Source organism: Alligator sinensis, unplaced genomic scaffold (assembly GCF_000455745.1).
Source record: "Alligator sinensis unplaced genomic scaffold, ASM45574v1 scaffold976_1, whole genome shotgun sequence".
In the NCBI taxonomy this organism is placed as follows: Eukaryota; Metazoa; Chordata; order Crocodylia; family Alligatoridae; genus Alligator; species Alligator sinensis.
The window spans coordinates 1,750,122-1,765,874 of record NW_005842117.1 but is presented as its reverse complement, the minus strand read 5'-3'; the positions used below and the strand labels follow the sequence as shown (position 1 = coordinate 1,765,874).

Sequence of the window (15,753 nt, the reverse complement as noted above, 5' to 3'; positions counted from 1 at the left end):
TATTACCACCCAAGTACTTTTCTCTGAAATGTATCTTAGTCCTTTATTTTTATCGTAAGGTGTGATATAGTGGAAAGAAAAAGGGTTTTAAAAAAATGTACTTGTACATATTTACTTTGCATTTGAATGAAACAAAGAAATAAGAAGTGGAAATAAAAATCCAACTCTGTTCTGTTTTAGAAAATAGGCCTCTGTGAATCCAGGCAGATTAAAACATTATTACTGTTTAAAAAAAAAGGCTTAGTACTTTTATGCCAGAGGGAATCAGAGAAACTAAAGTATATGACTCCCTTTCAGAGTAGTGAGGGCTTAAGCCTTGATTTATATGAGATGACTTGGAGCATAGTAAATCAGGCACAGTCTTTAGAATTGTTTTTTTTCCCCTTTGAAAGTGATACTCTCCATATTTACCTTCAGTCACAGAGCAAATGAAAAAAAAAAGACCAGAAATGTACATCAGTTGAAATATCCCCATTTGTTTGGAGGAGTTGGAATACAACTAGTTGGGACTGAAACTGCACAATTATGCAACACCATAGTTATATATGCATTGTTTTATGATCTGGTAAAATTGTGATTTGGTTGGGCCAGACTACGTTTTGTGCATAAGAATGTGAAGTGAAATTTAACTGTCTGTGTACCACAAGACAGAACTTTGAATATACTCTTTGAAAGTGTGTTTGATGCATGAATATTAATTTATTTGCAATTATCTGACCACATGCTGTTTTTAAAAAATTACCCTCATCCTTTTCAGTACTGACATTGAAGAGTGAATGAAGCAGGAGACAACATTTTTAAGTTTCTTCATTCCCTGCACACCAAAAAGCCCTTGCACTGAATAAAGGTTCTTATGGGGAAAATATAGCTTGGTAATTTAAGACTGAATCATAACATATATTACCTTCAGCTTTTACTGAATGTTAAGTGATTTTTAGTGTTAATTTTTTTAATTCTATGGAAATTTAATACATTTCCACTTAAATATCACACATAAAATTGTAGAATTGCAAATCCAGTTGTCTTCCCATTTAGTATTGAAACTATGCCTCTAAATTGTAGCTATGTGTAGTTTAAAGTCCTAAAATAGTTGAGTATCAGAACAGTGTGCAGTTATGTATAATTTGTGATGTATAATTTTGTTTCTTCTCCTCTCAGTCTTAAATACTTGACTTATTTTTGTGACAGTTTTGCATAAAAACCAAAACATTTATCCAGGATATAATTATAAAGCATGAACATTAAAGCATTTTATAAGCTGAAATTGTAATTAATACTGGAAATACCTTTTCAATCATGGAAATACCTTGTCAATCATTCCTAAGTAGCCAATGCTACACTGTTACAATAGTAAGCTGTATTGTACCTAGATTTGATCTCCATTTGCCTCCACTGCATTTGTGGCTGTCTAGATATAGAGTTGTTCTCACTTGCCTACACCATGGCTTTACTTTGATGTGATTAGTCCTGTTTCCATTTACTAACATAGGAGGGTAGTAGGACTTCAGGATATAGACTGATATCCTAAGACATCCCATTTTTAAAATATAAATATAGGAACTGACCGATTAGATTGCCTTCAGATTGGTCAGCATATACAAAGTGAAGCAAAAGTATGTAGAGAAAATATGTTATTTAGTGTCATATTGGAAACAAACCCAGATTTCAACCTGTATTAAGAATCTGGTGAGTAACATCTTGTGACTTCTAAAATGAAGTGTCCTCTTCAATAACCATTTGATTTCTGTTAAAGAGCAATTGATTGTTGTAAATGAAATGAAATGGAGAGCAGTCTAGGACAACCAAGGAATTATTTGGCTGTGGACAGATGTATTGAACAAGTTTTAGGATACAACTGTATGCATCATTCTGCATGTTTTGTAGTGGTAAGTGCACCAAAACTGTTGCAATTTTAATACCATTTCATTCAGGTGATGGTTTATCTTACTTTTTACTATGGAATCATGTAGATGTAAGAGTTAAATCAGTGGTTTTCAACCTTTTTAGCCTCAAGGCATACCTCCATAGTTTTTAATATAGTGGTGCCTGGTTGAGATCGTGAGCTAGAATCTAAGTTCAGAAAAGACATGGCGTTTGCCTTGATGCTAAAAAGTTTGAGAACCACTGATCTAGCTGGTGCCAGGTGAGGGCAGTGGGGACAGGCCCCCATCCCACCATGCCTCATTCTTTCCCTGTCTGCCCTCTTCCTGTCCCTGGTCTGTACCTAAGGGGGCCAAGTGCTGCCCACACCACCAAAGCTGCTCCTCCAGTCGTGCATACTGGTGATAAGTCATCTGTCTCCATAACTACTCTCACCAGCCCTGGGAGTGTGGGCAAGGAGTGGGGAGCAAGCTGTGCTGAAAAGCTTGGGCTTGTGGTCCCATGTCCAGTCACCCATGGCAGAGCATGCTGCCCAGCGTGAAGCAACTGACAGTAGCCATCTTCAAAGGAATAGCCACAAGTGTTGCTTGTTCATGAGCAAAGAGAGTGCTTGCCTCCTTGCACAGGATGCAGGTGCCATGGCAATCTTATAGCACCCCGGTTGAGCATCACTGTGTTAGACTGTATAGCAAGCTCCTGAGTAACAGGTCTCCTTCCCCTCTTAAAAAAGTTAGAAAGTGTGTTTGTCTATATCTTCTCATTTCAGTGCTGTATTTTAGTATTGATTTCCCTTAAAGTTGGTACTAGTTTGAATTTTGATAAAGTTTTAAATCGCTCCATGAAACAATATTGGCTGTAACAGTGAAGTACATATAAAGATATTAGATGGATTATTGTCCTTTTTATGAGGATTTATGAAGTTACTGGGATGGCTTGGCAGGTAAAGACTATTTAATAGGAGATAGTTTTACGAGTTCAAATGATCAGTCAGTCTGTTACTCTGTCCTGGGAGAATTAGTGGAAAAAATCTATTTTAATCTATTGATTGTGAGGACCTACATCCTTTTTTAAGATGGTGTTTCTGCAGGGCAGAACTAAACTTCACAGTGAGTACATTAACTAACAAGCCTCAGTGTTCTGCTGATGTACCAATAATGCTGGTATCCTATCAGGTGGCAAAGTAGTCAGAGCCATGATGTCACACCGTGTGCCACTGCTAGTTCTCCCTGGGGAATGCCTGTGCCACCCGCCTCTGGTGTGCTGCATGTTTCCCTGGGAGAGGTAAAGGAGGCTGGGGCCAGCACTGGGCTGGCCGGGGGAGCCATACCTGGGGTCCTGGGGACCTCCTGGGGCTGCAACAGTGGTGATCCTGCTGCTCAGAGCCTGGCCAACGGCTGGAGCCTGGCTCTGGCTGGCCGGACTCTGGGTTTGGGCGGAGTGCGCTACCCCTGCATACACAGCTTTGCTTTTTTACGTGCAGGGTTTTTTGACCCCTGCATATTCAGGGGTCAAAAAAGCCCCTGTGTGCTGCTGCCTTGGAGTACAGAGAACAGCTGAATGTGCTGTATGTGGCGCCACAGATGTATCTGCAGTGCCACATACCGCACAGTCATGCGCATCTGGACATGGCCATAATGTTTATCATGCATAAAAAATGATCAGTACTGTCAGGGAATAAACTGTATTCTCAGGCTTCTGAACTGTAGTAAAAAGAATGATGGAGTGAACACCCCCCCCCCCCCCAACCCACCGAATGAAGGAGGATTGGAATATTTTAGCAGTTATATTTTGTTAAACAAGAGAGAGAGTGCGTTTTCAGCTTTAGTCCCTCTTGTTACTGAGGAGATAAATAAGATTTGTTGAGTTAATGTTCTTTATCAGAAAGCCTAGGCAGAAATGAAATAACTCATCTAAGCAATAGATTTCCTTCTTATGGGAATATCCAGTTTTGCCTCCTCACCTGTATAAAGTGCTGTGTGCAAAATTGTGTGATTTTTGTTTTGTTTTATTTTGTTTTCATGTATGCTTTTAGGTTTTCTTTCATCAGTGGTTCACAATAGTTTCTTTATGCAGGCTTCTGCTTAGTCTCTTCTGCTCAGAGGAAAATGTTGCTGTTGCTTTTGTTGCTGTGGCTGGATGTAAACTCAACAATAGCAGTGTGCAGTATAAGAAAAATTGTATTTGTGATAATTATTGCTCTGTTGAAAAATATATTGCAACAGTATGAAAAGGAATCTATAGTATAAAAATTAGCTGTAGTATTTAGATTTCTGGAGTTGTGACCAATAGCAATACACTGAAAGAAATAACTTGATATCAGTGTCCCATAGCTGTAAGATTGGTTTGATGAATTGTTAGGAAGGAACATCTGGGCCAAGTACAAATATTACACTTTTGCCAGTATAAGTGATGAAAACTGGTCTACACCCATAACAACAGAAATTCAGCATACATAGACTGGTTTCAAGAAGGTGGGACCTGGTCTAAGATTTGCCCTACCACCAAAGGGCAAATATGTGTTCTTTTCAATCCCAATCAAAACAACACCAATTACAGAAAAGAGTGCAACTTAGATCAATTCTAATTCTTGGGCTTTTTGAATGTCTGTACCTAGCCCTGATGTCTCATGTTCTTGTTTAACTTCTATTAGTGTTAATGTCACTAATATGGCTAATACATATGAAGGGAGACTATATCTCCGTATGTTGTAGAAAAGACATCTAACATTGTCATCCTTTATGCTTGATCATAAAGAATACATTCGATGAAACAAGCATCTTTAACATCTACATGTATAAATCCAAACTATTTTACATGCACATAGAGGTACATCATCTCCTTGCAGTACCAGTTGTATCAAATGTTCAAAAATTGAGCAGTGGGGACTTTATATGTCTTCTGTTCCATTTTAGTTTGCATGTGCTCTTTTTATTTTTCTTTGCAACTAAGGGAGCCTTACTCTCAAAATGAACATCTGCAGAGCCTCAAATACATTTTACTTCAAACTGCTTTATAGGCATGATATAACAGATCATTGTATATTGTAATACATTGTAAGGTAAAGAACCACATGTTCTTCTAAGTAGAAAATGCATTTTTACTGATCTGTGTAGTGTGTTTAGAACCATATTGTGTGCCTTTGATTTTGTTTAGTTTCCTTGCCTTTCCGTCAATTTCTGTGTCATTTATCAACTTTTACATACTCTAGTAAAATCTGTTTACTATGGGAAGACTTTTTGAGGCTTGAGAGCACATAGGTATTTGACAAACTGAAACCATGAAGACCCCCTAGGTATATATGTGAACTGAAAGTTTTTATATTAAGGTGATATTAAATGAAACATTCCTTGTCTTCTAGTACAGGTTTTCTTTAAGTCCTCTTAAACATTTAGTTTTTAAACATTATCTTTTTTGCCAGAAATACTATAGTTTGACAGAATGTATGCAGATTGTTGTTACTAAACTAATGTCTCCCTGTAAGATAAAATGATACAGGGGAATGGGGGGAGGGGCGGGGGCTGGGGGGAGAGGGAATTGTTCCATAAAAATGGTTCTTTGTGGGTTTTTTCTCCCTGTGGAACTTCCTGACATTCAGATACTATGTCATGTATAATCGGATTGTAGCTCTTTCTGAATACTGTTTTCTCCTCTTGGCAGCATGGGGTAACCTTGGAAATGTTCTCAAGAGCCAGAGCAAGATTTCTGAAGCTGAAAGCGCCTATAGAAATGCCTTGTACTACCGCAGCAACATGGCTGATATGCTTTATAATTTGTAAGTATGCACGACTTTGCCTGGGTTGGTTCATCTGTGAAACCTGTTGTGAATGGGGCTATTGATTTAGCTGTTGGAAATGGAGATGATGTTAGCTGTTGCTTTTTTTTTTTTGGTCTTTGTAATAGTCTTTTCATTAATCATGCTTTTAAAACTAAGAGGTGGACAGGGCCTTTTTTGTATACATTCATATTATGATATATTTGTCTATTGCTGCTCCCTCTTGAAGTGACCAAGTACATGAGCTGTAGAACCACATAGATTAAGCATGTGGATCTGGTTTGAAACTAAGCATACTAGACCTATGCACTAAATGGAAAAAATAGAGAAAAAAATCAGATACTCAACACCAGCATCGTATCATTATTAATCTCTAAAAATATAAACAGTTTAATCCTTTTTAAGGGTATGAGGGTAGCGAGAGGTGAGAATCAGAATACTATAAATCATTGATATTTGGTCAGCTATACTAGACTAGTGTCAGAGTAGCTAAATATTTTATTTTCTTTCCTTAAGGATTGACATGGGTATTGCTGCCTAGAATCAGAAGAACATAGATGCAGAAAGGTCATTCATTGCAATTTGGGTAGGTTTGTAGGTGGGTGGAAGAAATAAATTAAATGAATCTTATGAATAAGTGATGATAGCAATAGAGTGAATAAGTTATTTCCTGACTCAGTAAGCCTTTATCTAGATAATAAGCAGATGCTACCAAGTATGCTTATTGTACATCTTGATTGACTAAAGCATGATTTTCTTATGTAATATGATATTGGGAAACTTGTCATCATGGGTGGGGGGTCTTGTGTCTCATCCCTATGGCTCACTATGCAAGCTTCTTTGTCCCTAACTGTCATCCCTTGTAACATATGCTGTGTATACATGATTAGATGTACTTGGATAATTCTGCTGGGTTTGTTTTTCTGGTAGAAAACTTACCAGGAGGCACATGAACAGACATTTGAATGCTGAACCCTTGAAGGGCAGAGAGCATGTAGGGCTAATGTTGCACAGCTAGGGTTCTTCTGTGCACACATCTTAGCTTCCTCAGTCTGCCTGGTGATAGATGGAAACAATGTAAAGGGCAGCCCTGATTGGCTGACCCAAACTTCTTAGTGTAAGCCTGTGTTTCCCTGCAGTACAAAATGGGAATTGTGATGCTTCCTGCTTGGCTGAAGCAATTAAGTGCATCAAGTAACACACTGTCCTCCTGCAAGAGAGTTGTAGGGAGGAGGCAGAACAGAGGGGAAGCAAAGCACCCTGGAATGAATGTGTTGTAGTCCCTCTCAGACTAGAATATGAACAAGCATTTGCACTCCCAGGAGAAACTCTCTTGGGAGTGATTTACTCCTGGCTGCTATCCAGATTATTTTTGTCCTGGAGTGACCACTTATGCTCTGGGAGAAAAATCCTGAACTGTACACTCATTGTTTTTACTGGAAGAGTAGTGACTCTCCCAGAAGAAATTTGAATGTCTGTATGTAGCCACAGCCTGATAGTCTCAAAGCGATGTTTTGCCTCACACATCATCACTCATGATTATGATCACCTATTCAATTTCATAATGTATCAGAACTCACCAGACTCATGAACTGTATAACATTTAAAAATAAATTATATGTGGCTCAGAACAGTTAATAGGTGAGAACAAGAATACACATAAGAAGCAAATCTCAGTAAAGAAATTTCATTTTTATTTACTCTTTTGTCTATAACTGTCCTGTAAAATAGAATTTTACACAGCCTAGAAAACTTATTTCCTTACTATCTCAGTCAGTTGATTTGTGTTAAGTATTAAAGATTTGCTTGCCAATTAGTATTGCTTTAACTTACAGCAAAGCTAGCCAACTGGCAGCCTGTGAGCTGCATGTGGCCCATAAATAGTTAACACCTGGCCCAAAGGTTCCTACCTGCTACTATTTCTACCGGAGTCTCTGAAATTCCCCTCCCTCTAGTTTCAGCTTCCTGTCCCTGCCCCTAGAAGTGGGGCAGTGTGGCCCATGTGGGCAGGAGGTTATGCGCTGTACACGTGGGCTGTGCATGAGAGGCAGGGAACCTGCATATTCAAGGGACCTAGCTGCCCAAGTGGGGGGGTGGGGGGCGGGGGGCAGCTACACTGTGAGCAGCCCATGGGCATTCAGAAGTTAGACAGCTTTGACTTGGCAAATAAATACAATCATTTAGCTAGCTCTCTTTATCATAATAGGCTAACAAGTTATTTGTAGGAACATAATTTGTGTACCAAATTAAGTAGAAAAAATGTGTTTGTTTCTTTTAGATTGGTAAGAGGAAGAAATTGTGAAATAAACTCTCTTATTATTTCTGGTCATTTTTTAAAGAAATGGCTCTTGTGACTCAGCAAGTAGTTATAGAAATAAATAATATAAAATTTTACTAACCAGTCTTTTGGTGATTGAGTGAAAATGGTTTTGCTTTAATCTTTTATGTTTTAAATATGTGTGCATACACTGTTTCCTCTATGCAATTGAAAAACGTTAACATTGTAGTGGCAATGAAGTGTGCGTGGTGTGTGTAAAATAGAAATTTCAGTTGAATAGAAGTTTCTCAGTTTTCATTGGATTTCTGTGTAATAAATGAAATTTTAGTATGAATAGGAAATGGCACATGGTACTTTTTGTGTCTGTACACATAAAGGATGACAGAATTTTAATGGAGCACATTCTCCATCCATACATGAGATATAGATAGATAGATATTTTCCCACATGAAAAAAATACTATCATTTTCTAACATATAATGGAATCCCTTCTTTCCCTTCTTTCCATTTTTAAAAAAAACCCAAATCAAACAAAAATTCCTAGGCAGCTCCACAGGGAAATTTCAATGATGATTTCAAGTTTTCCAAATGACTGAGCAAATATTTCTTGTCAACTCTTCCCTTTTGTATATGCATTATGGACATCTTTGACTACATACCTTCTTATTTATCTCTTTACATTATGCACTAAATGAAATAGGTGTCCAAACTGAACCATGAATTGGGTAAGATTTGTTGTAAATGAAGCGTTGGGACCACAAGCTGCACAATGAGATTAGGCATAAGGTCCAAACAGTTATCTTGTTCCCTGGGCACATCCCATCCTGGACTTGAATTTTAAGAACTATATAAAAGCATTACAGTGCAGTCTTGTAATTGAAGTATATATCATGAAGTGTATTTGGACTGGGTTAGACTCTCTCATTTCCTGACTTTTCAGTATGTTCCCTTATAGTGATAATATTCATTTAGCATAGCTTTTGTATGGAATTAAAATAAAACTTGGCCAGATCTGTCAGTATTCTTAATCCAGAAACACTTAGATTCTATCTGAACTGTCTTTGTATGTGTCTCTACACATGCTGCTAAATTTAATAAGCTGTGGGTGTGTCTTCACCCTTTTGTTGACTGGTTTTGTTATATTTTTCCTTCCCATTTATTCTTTGGCATGTAACATAAAAATAAATAAATATCCCTCCTGCTTGTGGGGGTCAAGTATAGCCGGAATGGGGCCGCACCGATGGAGTGGAATTAGGAACAAACGCGTACTGGTTGAATTGAAAAGAACTTTACTTACAAACTGGCATACAGGGACTTGCGTCGATGCACACAGTGTAGGCACGCTCCGTACAGGTTACAAACAAAAGAAAGAAACCGGGTGGCACACCAATGTTTTCCGAGCATGCAGGGTGCTGGGTACGTCGGGACGGTCGGCGACGGGGAGTGGTTGGTGGTTGATCAGGCCTCCAATTTTGCTCCAAGGTACACGAGGAACTCGTTCCCAACGTACACGCAGAGTTCTCCGACTTGGGCGGAAACTACCCAAGCTTTTATACAGCTAGTGAGCCAATTGCTAGCCGCCGGGTATGAATAATTTACAATGAGCCAATCGGTAGCATGCATCCAAACAGTGCAGCTGCTAGTTTTGGCGGGAGCTGATCACTGCACCAAGGCTTTTCCCGCTGTAGCAAGGCGTCCCTTGCACCAAGTACTCGCATCGTGCTAAGAATTCTGCTGTGTCGAGGCACTTTTAATTACTAAGTACAGACACTGCTCAATATTCATATTCAAGAGTAACAAGCCAATATGCTTATCTGGTGAGGGGTAATACATTGTTAAGGCACAACTCAAATTCCCAGGGATTATACAGAGGGAGAACAATTTTGATTAATTGGATAGAATACCTCTGTGGTATCTTTTTATTCCTTTTTTAAAGACATTATCTCATATAAAAAATTGTTGCATAAACTTAACAATTGTCCTTTACGGTACTAAAATTTGTGGGATTTAGGTGCAGATAAATAGCTATTTCCAATACTTTGGTTGGTTTTTGAAATGATTCTGACGTAAATTTGTTATGGGCTATAGCATGCTAGCACTTCCCATGGTGAATTTGTTTAGCTTGATACTTTTCAGTATTGCTTCTGCATACTTACGAAACTGGATTTCCAGGTACGAGGTAGAACATATTTTGTTAGATTAATATTATACACCATGGCTTCTGAGACCACTACAATGGCTCACCCTCTGGTAAGAAAAATTCACTACACATTAATTGAGTATGGAGTAATTATATCATCCCTATTCATAACCTCGCATAATTCTGAGCATTTCATTTTCTTCTGTAAAATCTTTAATTGTCTGAAAAGGAAAGTTATGTAAAACTCTTAAATAATTTCTAAAGTGTTAGTAAACAGCTTGCTACTGATTTTGAGCATACAACAGCACATTTTTTACAACTGCTTTTATGGAATAATATGATAATTTAATATGGAGAAAAGTGGAGGAAATAATATGAGCTATATTCATTCACGTTGTAGAGGTCCACTTATTTCAAGGTGTAAACCATGGCCATACCAATGCTGAGATTTTTTTTGGTATTGTGTTCTCTTAGATAAGCTTGTTTTATTTCTTTCCCTAAAAGTTGAAAACAATACTTGGTTTCATTCTGAGGGGGAATTAAAACTTCAGATGTTCATTTTTTTTCCTGCTTAGCCCTATTTGTAGGGCTGATAGTTTTGTACAGCATATATTGTCCATCTATAGTGGGAAATCCCAACTCCACTAAAGTCAATAGGGTTTTGCTGCTGACTTTAATTGGGGTTAAGATTTTACTCATAATATTTTGGTATAGATAAGGGACATATTACAATATAATATTTAATGAGATGTGTTACCTTTCTGAAATGCTGACCAAAACCAATTAATAAATAATGGTTTCTCTGACACTTTGAGAGATCCTCAAATACAAATGTATGAATAAATCTTAAAACAGAGTTCCTTGCCAATTTGCATGCAATAGGCTACCCTACTGACTTGACTTGAATTGCATAGGGTGTAAATCAGCCCAGAATTATCCTCTCTAATTTTTAAAAAACAAAGTGCTCAATGTATGTTAACTTTGGAATCACCAAAGACAGTACTGTAGAAAAAATACTGTTGGTTCCGTTTCTCAAACTTAATAATTTTCAGTAAAATTAAGAGAAGAGGCTTATTCTTTGTGCTTTTTCAGTTTAGTTTTATTACTAGAAGTTAAAACTCATATTGTTACTGTTTCATTTTACTTCTCATTACTGCCCAAAGCAAAATAGCTTTTCAGTTTACAAGACAGTTTTGTCTATGTTATTTCATTTGGGTTAGGGCTGAGTCTCTGAGTCCTGGTTACAGTCCTGTGATCTGTACTAGTAATTAGATAGTAGGTTAAATATTTCAGGAGATTTTCCACATTTTAAGAAACTCAGACTGATTTTTAGAATCCTCTGTAAAAAAAACTAGCAGTTAATGATTATTTAAATGCTGAGCATTTTTAAAGGAGCTACTTCCCAGTAAGAGAGAGAAAAAATCCTGATGCCACTTAAGTTTAAAAAACAAAAATAAACAAAAAAAAACCTAAAAGAAAGTGATTGAAAGAGTTAACCACATGAAAATTTCAGGGGTGTTGCAAAACACATCCATGTCATGCCCCCAAAACCTGAGTTTCTCCCTGCTGGCCTGTTGTTTGTCCCAAGGAACAGAACAAGGTTTGCCCTGGGATTATTCCTTATCCCTGCAAGTCTTGGCTTCCTGCCCTTAAACTGCACCAGGAGATCCTTTGCCAGAGCTGTGTGGTCTCCCCTTTGGGTTGTGGAAGAAGGTCTAAGTCCCTCATTCCATAGAATGGGCCAGCCTGGAATATTACTGCCCTGAAATTACTATCTGCCACAGACAATCTGTAAGGAGATAAAACAACAGAAGGATTTATTATTTAGGAGAAAAGAATTATACAAGAAGAATTGACCGTGAGTTTGAAGACCCCAAAACAGGACATGCACATCTTCTTACCCTCTTGTTTGGCTACCTCCTTGCTCCCCCTGAGAGAGAGGCCAGTATTTTCAGAAAACAGCCTGCCTGCTGATTCTGCCAGCCCTGACTTCTGGCGCCTTGGACCTTTCTCCAGCCTGGGAAAAATCCAAAGACCTTAGCCATCTTACAACCAGTCCTTATAATATCTCCTATCCAGTTCATCCCTCCCCCGCATCAGCATGGTCCTGATTTATCTTCCTGGGATATCTGGCATTCCTCTGGAAGATGGGGTATTTCTTTCAGATGCCTTTTCTACAGAGAAGTTGATTTCCCCATTACAGGCACAAAAAGTCTTGGTTGGCTAGCCCGGTAATGCCCAGCAATGAGCTCCGGAGTTTATTGCTTCATATGAATTTTACATGTAGACGTGCCCACAAACCAGCTTTTTCTGTTCAGTGGGATGTCAGAACAGGAGGACCAAAAACTAGCATAACTATCTGCTGCACCAGAAATAGTAAGAAGGACAAAAGCAATACTTCTCACTTTCCCTATACCTTCTTAGCAATGTGCGGGCCGGGAGCAGTCCGAGGCCCTCGGGGGCCTGTGTGCGGCGGGCTGTGGCCAGCAGCCCGGACCCGCCGGGTCGGGGAATGCAGGCCGGCGGGCTAGAATTAGGCACGGACGCTTAGCGGTTGAGTAAAGATTATTTTACTTACACCAAAGATGGTCGCGGTGCAGGCAGGAAAACTTGCTTGAGTTGCAGTTACAAAACAAAACAAAACAAAACTCGAACCTGCAGGGCACGAGAGTACGTCGCAGGGGGTTTTCGGCGACGGGAAGATGCAAAACACGAGAGTATGTCGCAATGGGTTTTTGGCGACGGGAAGATAAACCTGCAGGACTCGAACCCGGGCAGAGCTCTGGATACACTCACACGAAGTTTGCTAGGCTCCGTAGAACTTGCGCGCAGGGAAGGGGTTCGTCGAGGGATCGCTCGGCGACAGGGAGAGGCCAGAGGTTGATCAGACCCCTATAGCCTGTGCTGGGTTCGATAGGCTCCGCAGCGCTTAGAGATCTTCACGAGATGTGAAGTTCTCCTCCTCCAGATGGTTATGGAGTCCTCCCTTGCAGGGGTTTTCCTCGGAGTTCTCCAACTTGGGTGGAAACCACTCAAGCCTCTTATACGGCTAGCAAGCCAATCGCTAGCCACCACGTGGGAATAATTTAGAACTGGCCAATAGTGGGACACAAATTTGCATGCGAATGGTGGGAACTCCTTTGCACCGTGCATTTCTCTTTGCAACTGAGAAATGCACCCTGCAAAGAAAGCTCCTAGTGGCGGGAAATAATTTAGCAGTGCCAAAGCGCACACAAACAAAATCACACCCTTGGGTTGTGACAGCCAACTGTTGAGAAAGTACAGCTTGTGGAAAGTGCTATAGTGCTGAGGTGGAAGCAATCTTAATTGGATTGTCCATGGATAACAGAAGGGCTTGGCTTTTCCTGGAAATTACTTGCTTTTGAATGACTTTTCTCCAGTTGATGATAGTTGGTGGCAAAACAGTACTGATGGATATTTCATAGATTTCATGGATGTTTAGGGTCAGAAGGGACCTTAGTAGATCATTGAGTGCCCTGGGCAGGAACGTGCTTGTGTGAGGTGTCCCCCTCCAGGTGCTTGTCCAGTTTCTTCTTAAAGACCTCCAAGGTAGGGGAGAGCACCACCTCCTTTGGAAGCCCATTCCAGATTCTGGTAACCCTTACCATAAACAAGTTCTTCCTGATGTCTAATCTAAATCTGCCCTCTGTCACCCTGTCACTGTGGCCATTGTTTCTAGTAACTCCAAGGGGTGCCCTGGTAAACAGAGCATTTCCTATTCCTTGCTGTCCCCCCTGATGAATTTGTAGATAGCCCCTAGATCCCCAGTCAGCCTTCTCTTGCAGAGACTGAAGATATCCAGGGCCCTCAATCCCTTCTTCTATAACCTTACCTGCAGGCCTTTAACGATCCAAGTAGCCCTTCTCTGGACCCTTTCAAGGTTTTCCACATCCCTTTTGAAGTGTGGCACCAAAAACTGTACTCCAGCTGTGGCCTCAGCAGTGCCGCATAGAGGGGAAGTATCACCTCCCTAGACCTGTTCGTGATGCACCTGCTAATGCATGATAGAGAGCGGTTAGCTTTACTGATCACTTCATCACATTGATGACTCATGTTCATCTTAGAGTTGTCTATGGTTCCAAGACCCCATTCTGCTGCTGTGCTGCTTAGGAAGTCATCTCCAAGTCTGTAAGTGTGTTGGAGATTCCTTGTCCCTGGTGCAGTACTTTGCACTTATCTTTGTTAAACTGCATCCTATTCTGCTCTGCCCACTTTTCCAACCTGTCCAAATCCGCCTGAATCTGTTTCCTGCCCACTAATGTGTTTACTTTGCCCTATAATTTGGTATAATCTGCAGATTTGGACAGACTGCTCTCCATGCCCTCATCCAGGTCACTGATGAAGATATTGAACAGCACTGGTACAATGACTGAACCTTGGGAGACCCCACTGCCCACATCTTTCCAGGTCGATACCGACCCATCCACCACCACTCTCTGGGTGCATCTCTTAAGCCAATTCACCACCCACCTGATTGTGTAATCATCTGTGTCACAGCCTCTTAGTTTATGTATGAGAATGGGATGAGACGCTGTATCAAAGGCCTTTTTAAAATCCAAGTTAATGACATCAACCTCAACTCCTGCATCTACGCATTTTGTGACCTGGTCATAAAAAAGAAACAAGATTAGTCTGGCTGGACCTACCTGCTATGAAACCATGCTGGTTGCCCTTCAGCATTATTTTTCCTGCTGGACTCCCACAAATGTGTTCGTTAATAATTTTTTCAAAGGTTTTCCCAAGGATAGAGGTGAGACTAATGTGGCCAATAGTAACCTGGATCCTCCTTCCTCCCCTTTTTGAAAATAGGGACCATGTTGGCACCTTTCCAGTCCTCTGGGACCTGTCCTGAGTGCCACAAGTGCTCAAACACCACTTACAGGGATAGATGGAAATTATCTGATGCGTGCCTATCTGAGTCACAAGTTGAATAATGTGTGGAGGGGGTTTTACTCCCACTTATTCTTTGTATGCCAGTGTATGATATATGAAAATCTAACAGTCTGAGGTTAGACCCACTGAAATGGGACTGTGTGTATAGAATGGAACAAGACTATAGATGACAGAATCAGGCCCCAAATAAGCTCCAAGTAAATGTCCTTGGAGTAGCAATCATGAGAGAAGAAAGATTTTATAGTTTTGGTAATGCATCAAGATAATGTTAGACTAAGAAGTTTGAGTATTCCCCAAATTCATACATTTATTCCACTGGCAGATGTTCTCTCTTTTTCACCTTTACTCACATTGGGCATTAATTTACTTAGTAGAACCACTACATATACTGGGGCCATCTCAGGAATAAACTAATGTGCTTTTTGAGTACAGGTGGTATAATGATGATTCCACTATATGGCTTTTGTAATTACATTTTAATACTATTTTCTGTATCACTTATAATGACACCATTTAATAATTTTGTGCCATCTATATTTAATAATTTTAATGGGGAAAAAAACACAAACCAAAAAGCACCCCCTTTCAACTTCCCAGAAAACCTGTTTATAATATGTTTATAATATGTTCACACACACACACACACACACACACACACACACACACACACACACAGAGCTAGGTCAAACAAAATAAGGAGAAATTTCTGTTAGGGATGACAGCCCAAAGGGTTCAGGATGGATCCATAGGACACCGGGGGGGGTGGGG

At 39.8% G+C, this 15,753-nt stretch overlaps 1 protein-coding gene across 1 annotated transcript in view; it reads left to right on the top strand.

Moving 5' to 3' along the window:
• Window positions 1–15,753, top strand: part of TMTC2 (transmembrane and tetratricopeptide repeat containing 2) — a 242,311-nt gene that overhangs the window by 92,994 nt on the left and 133,564 nt on the right. Inside the window, exon 4 of the mRNA XM_006024805.3 lies at window positions 5,539–5,653. Coding sequence (XP_006024867.1) covers window positions 5,539–5,653 — 115 coding nt within the window. The remainder of the gene's footprint in view (window positions 1–5,538; window positions 5,654–15,753) is intronic.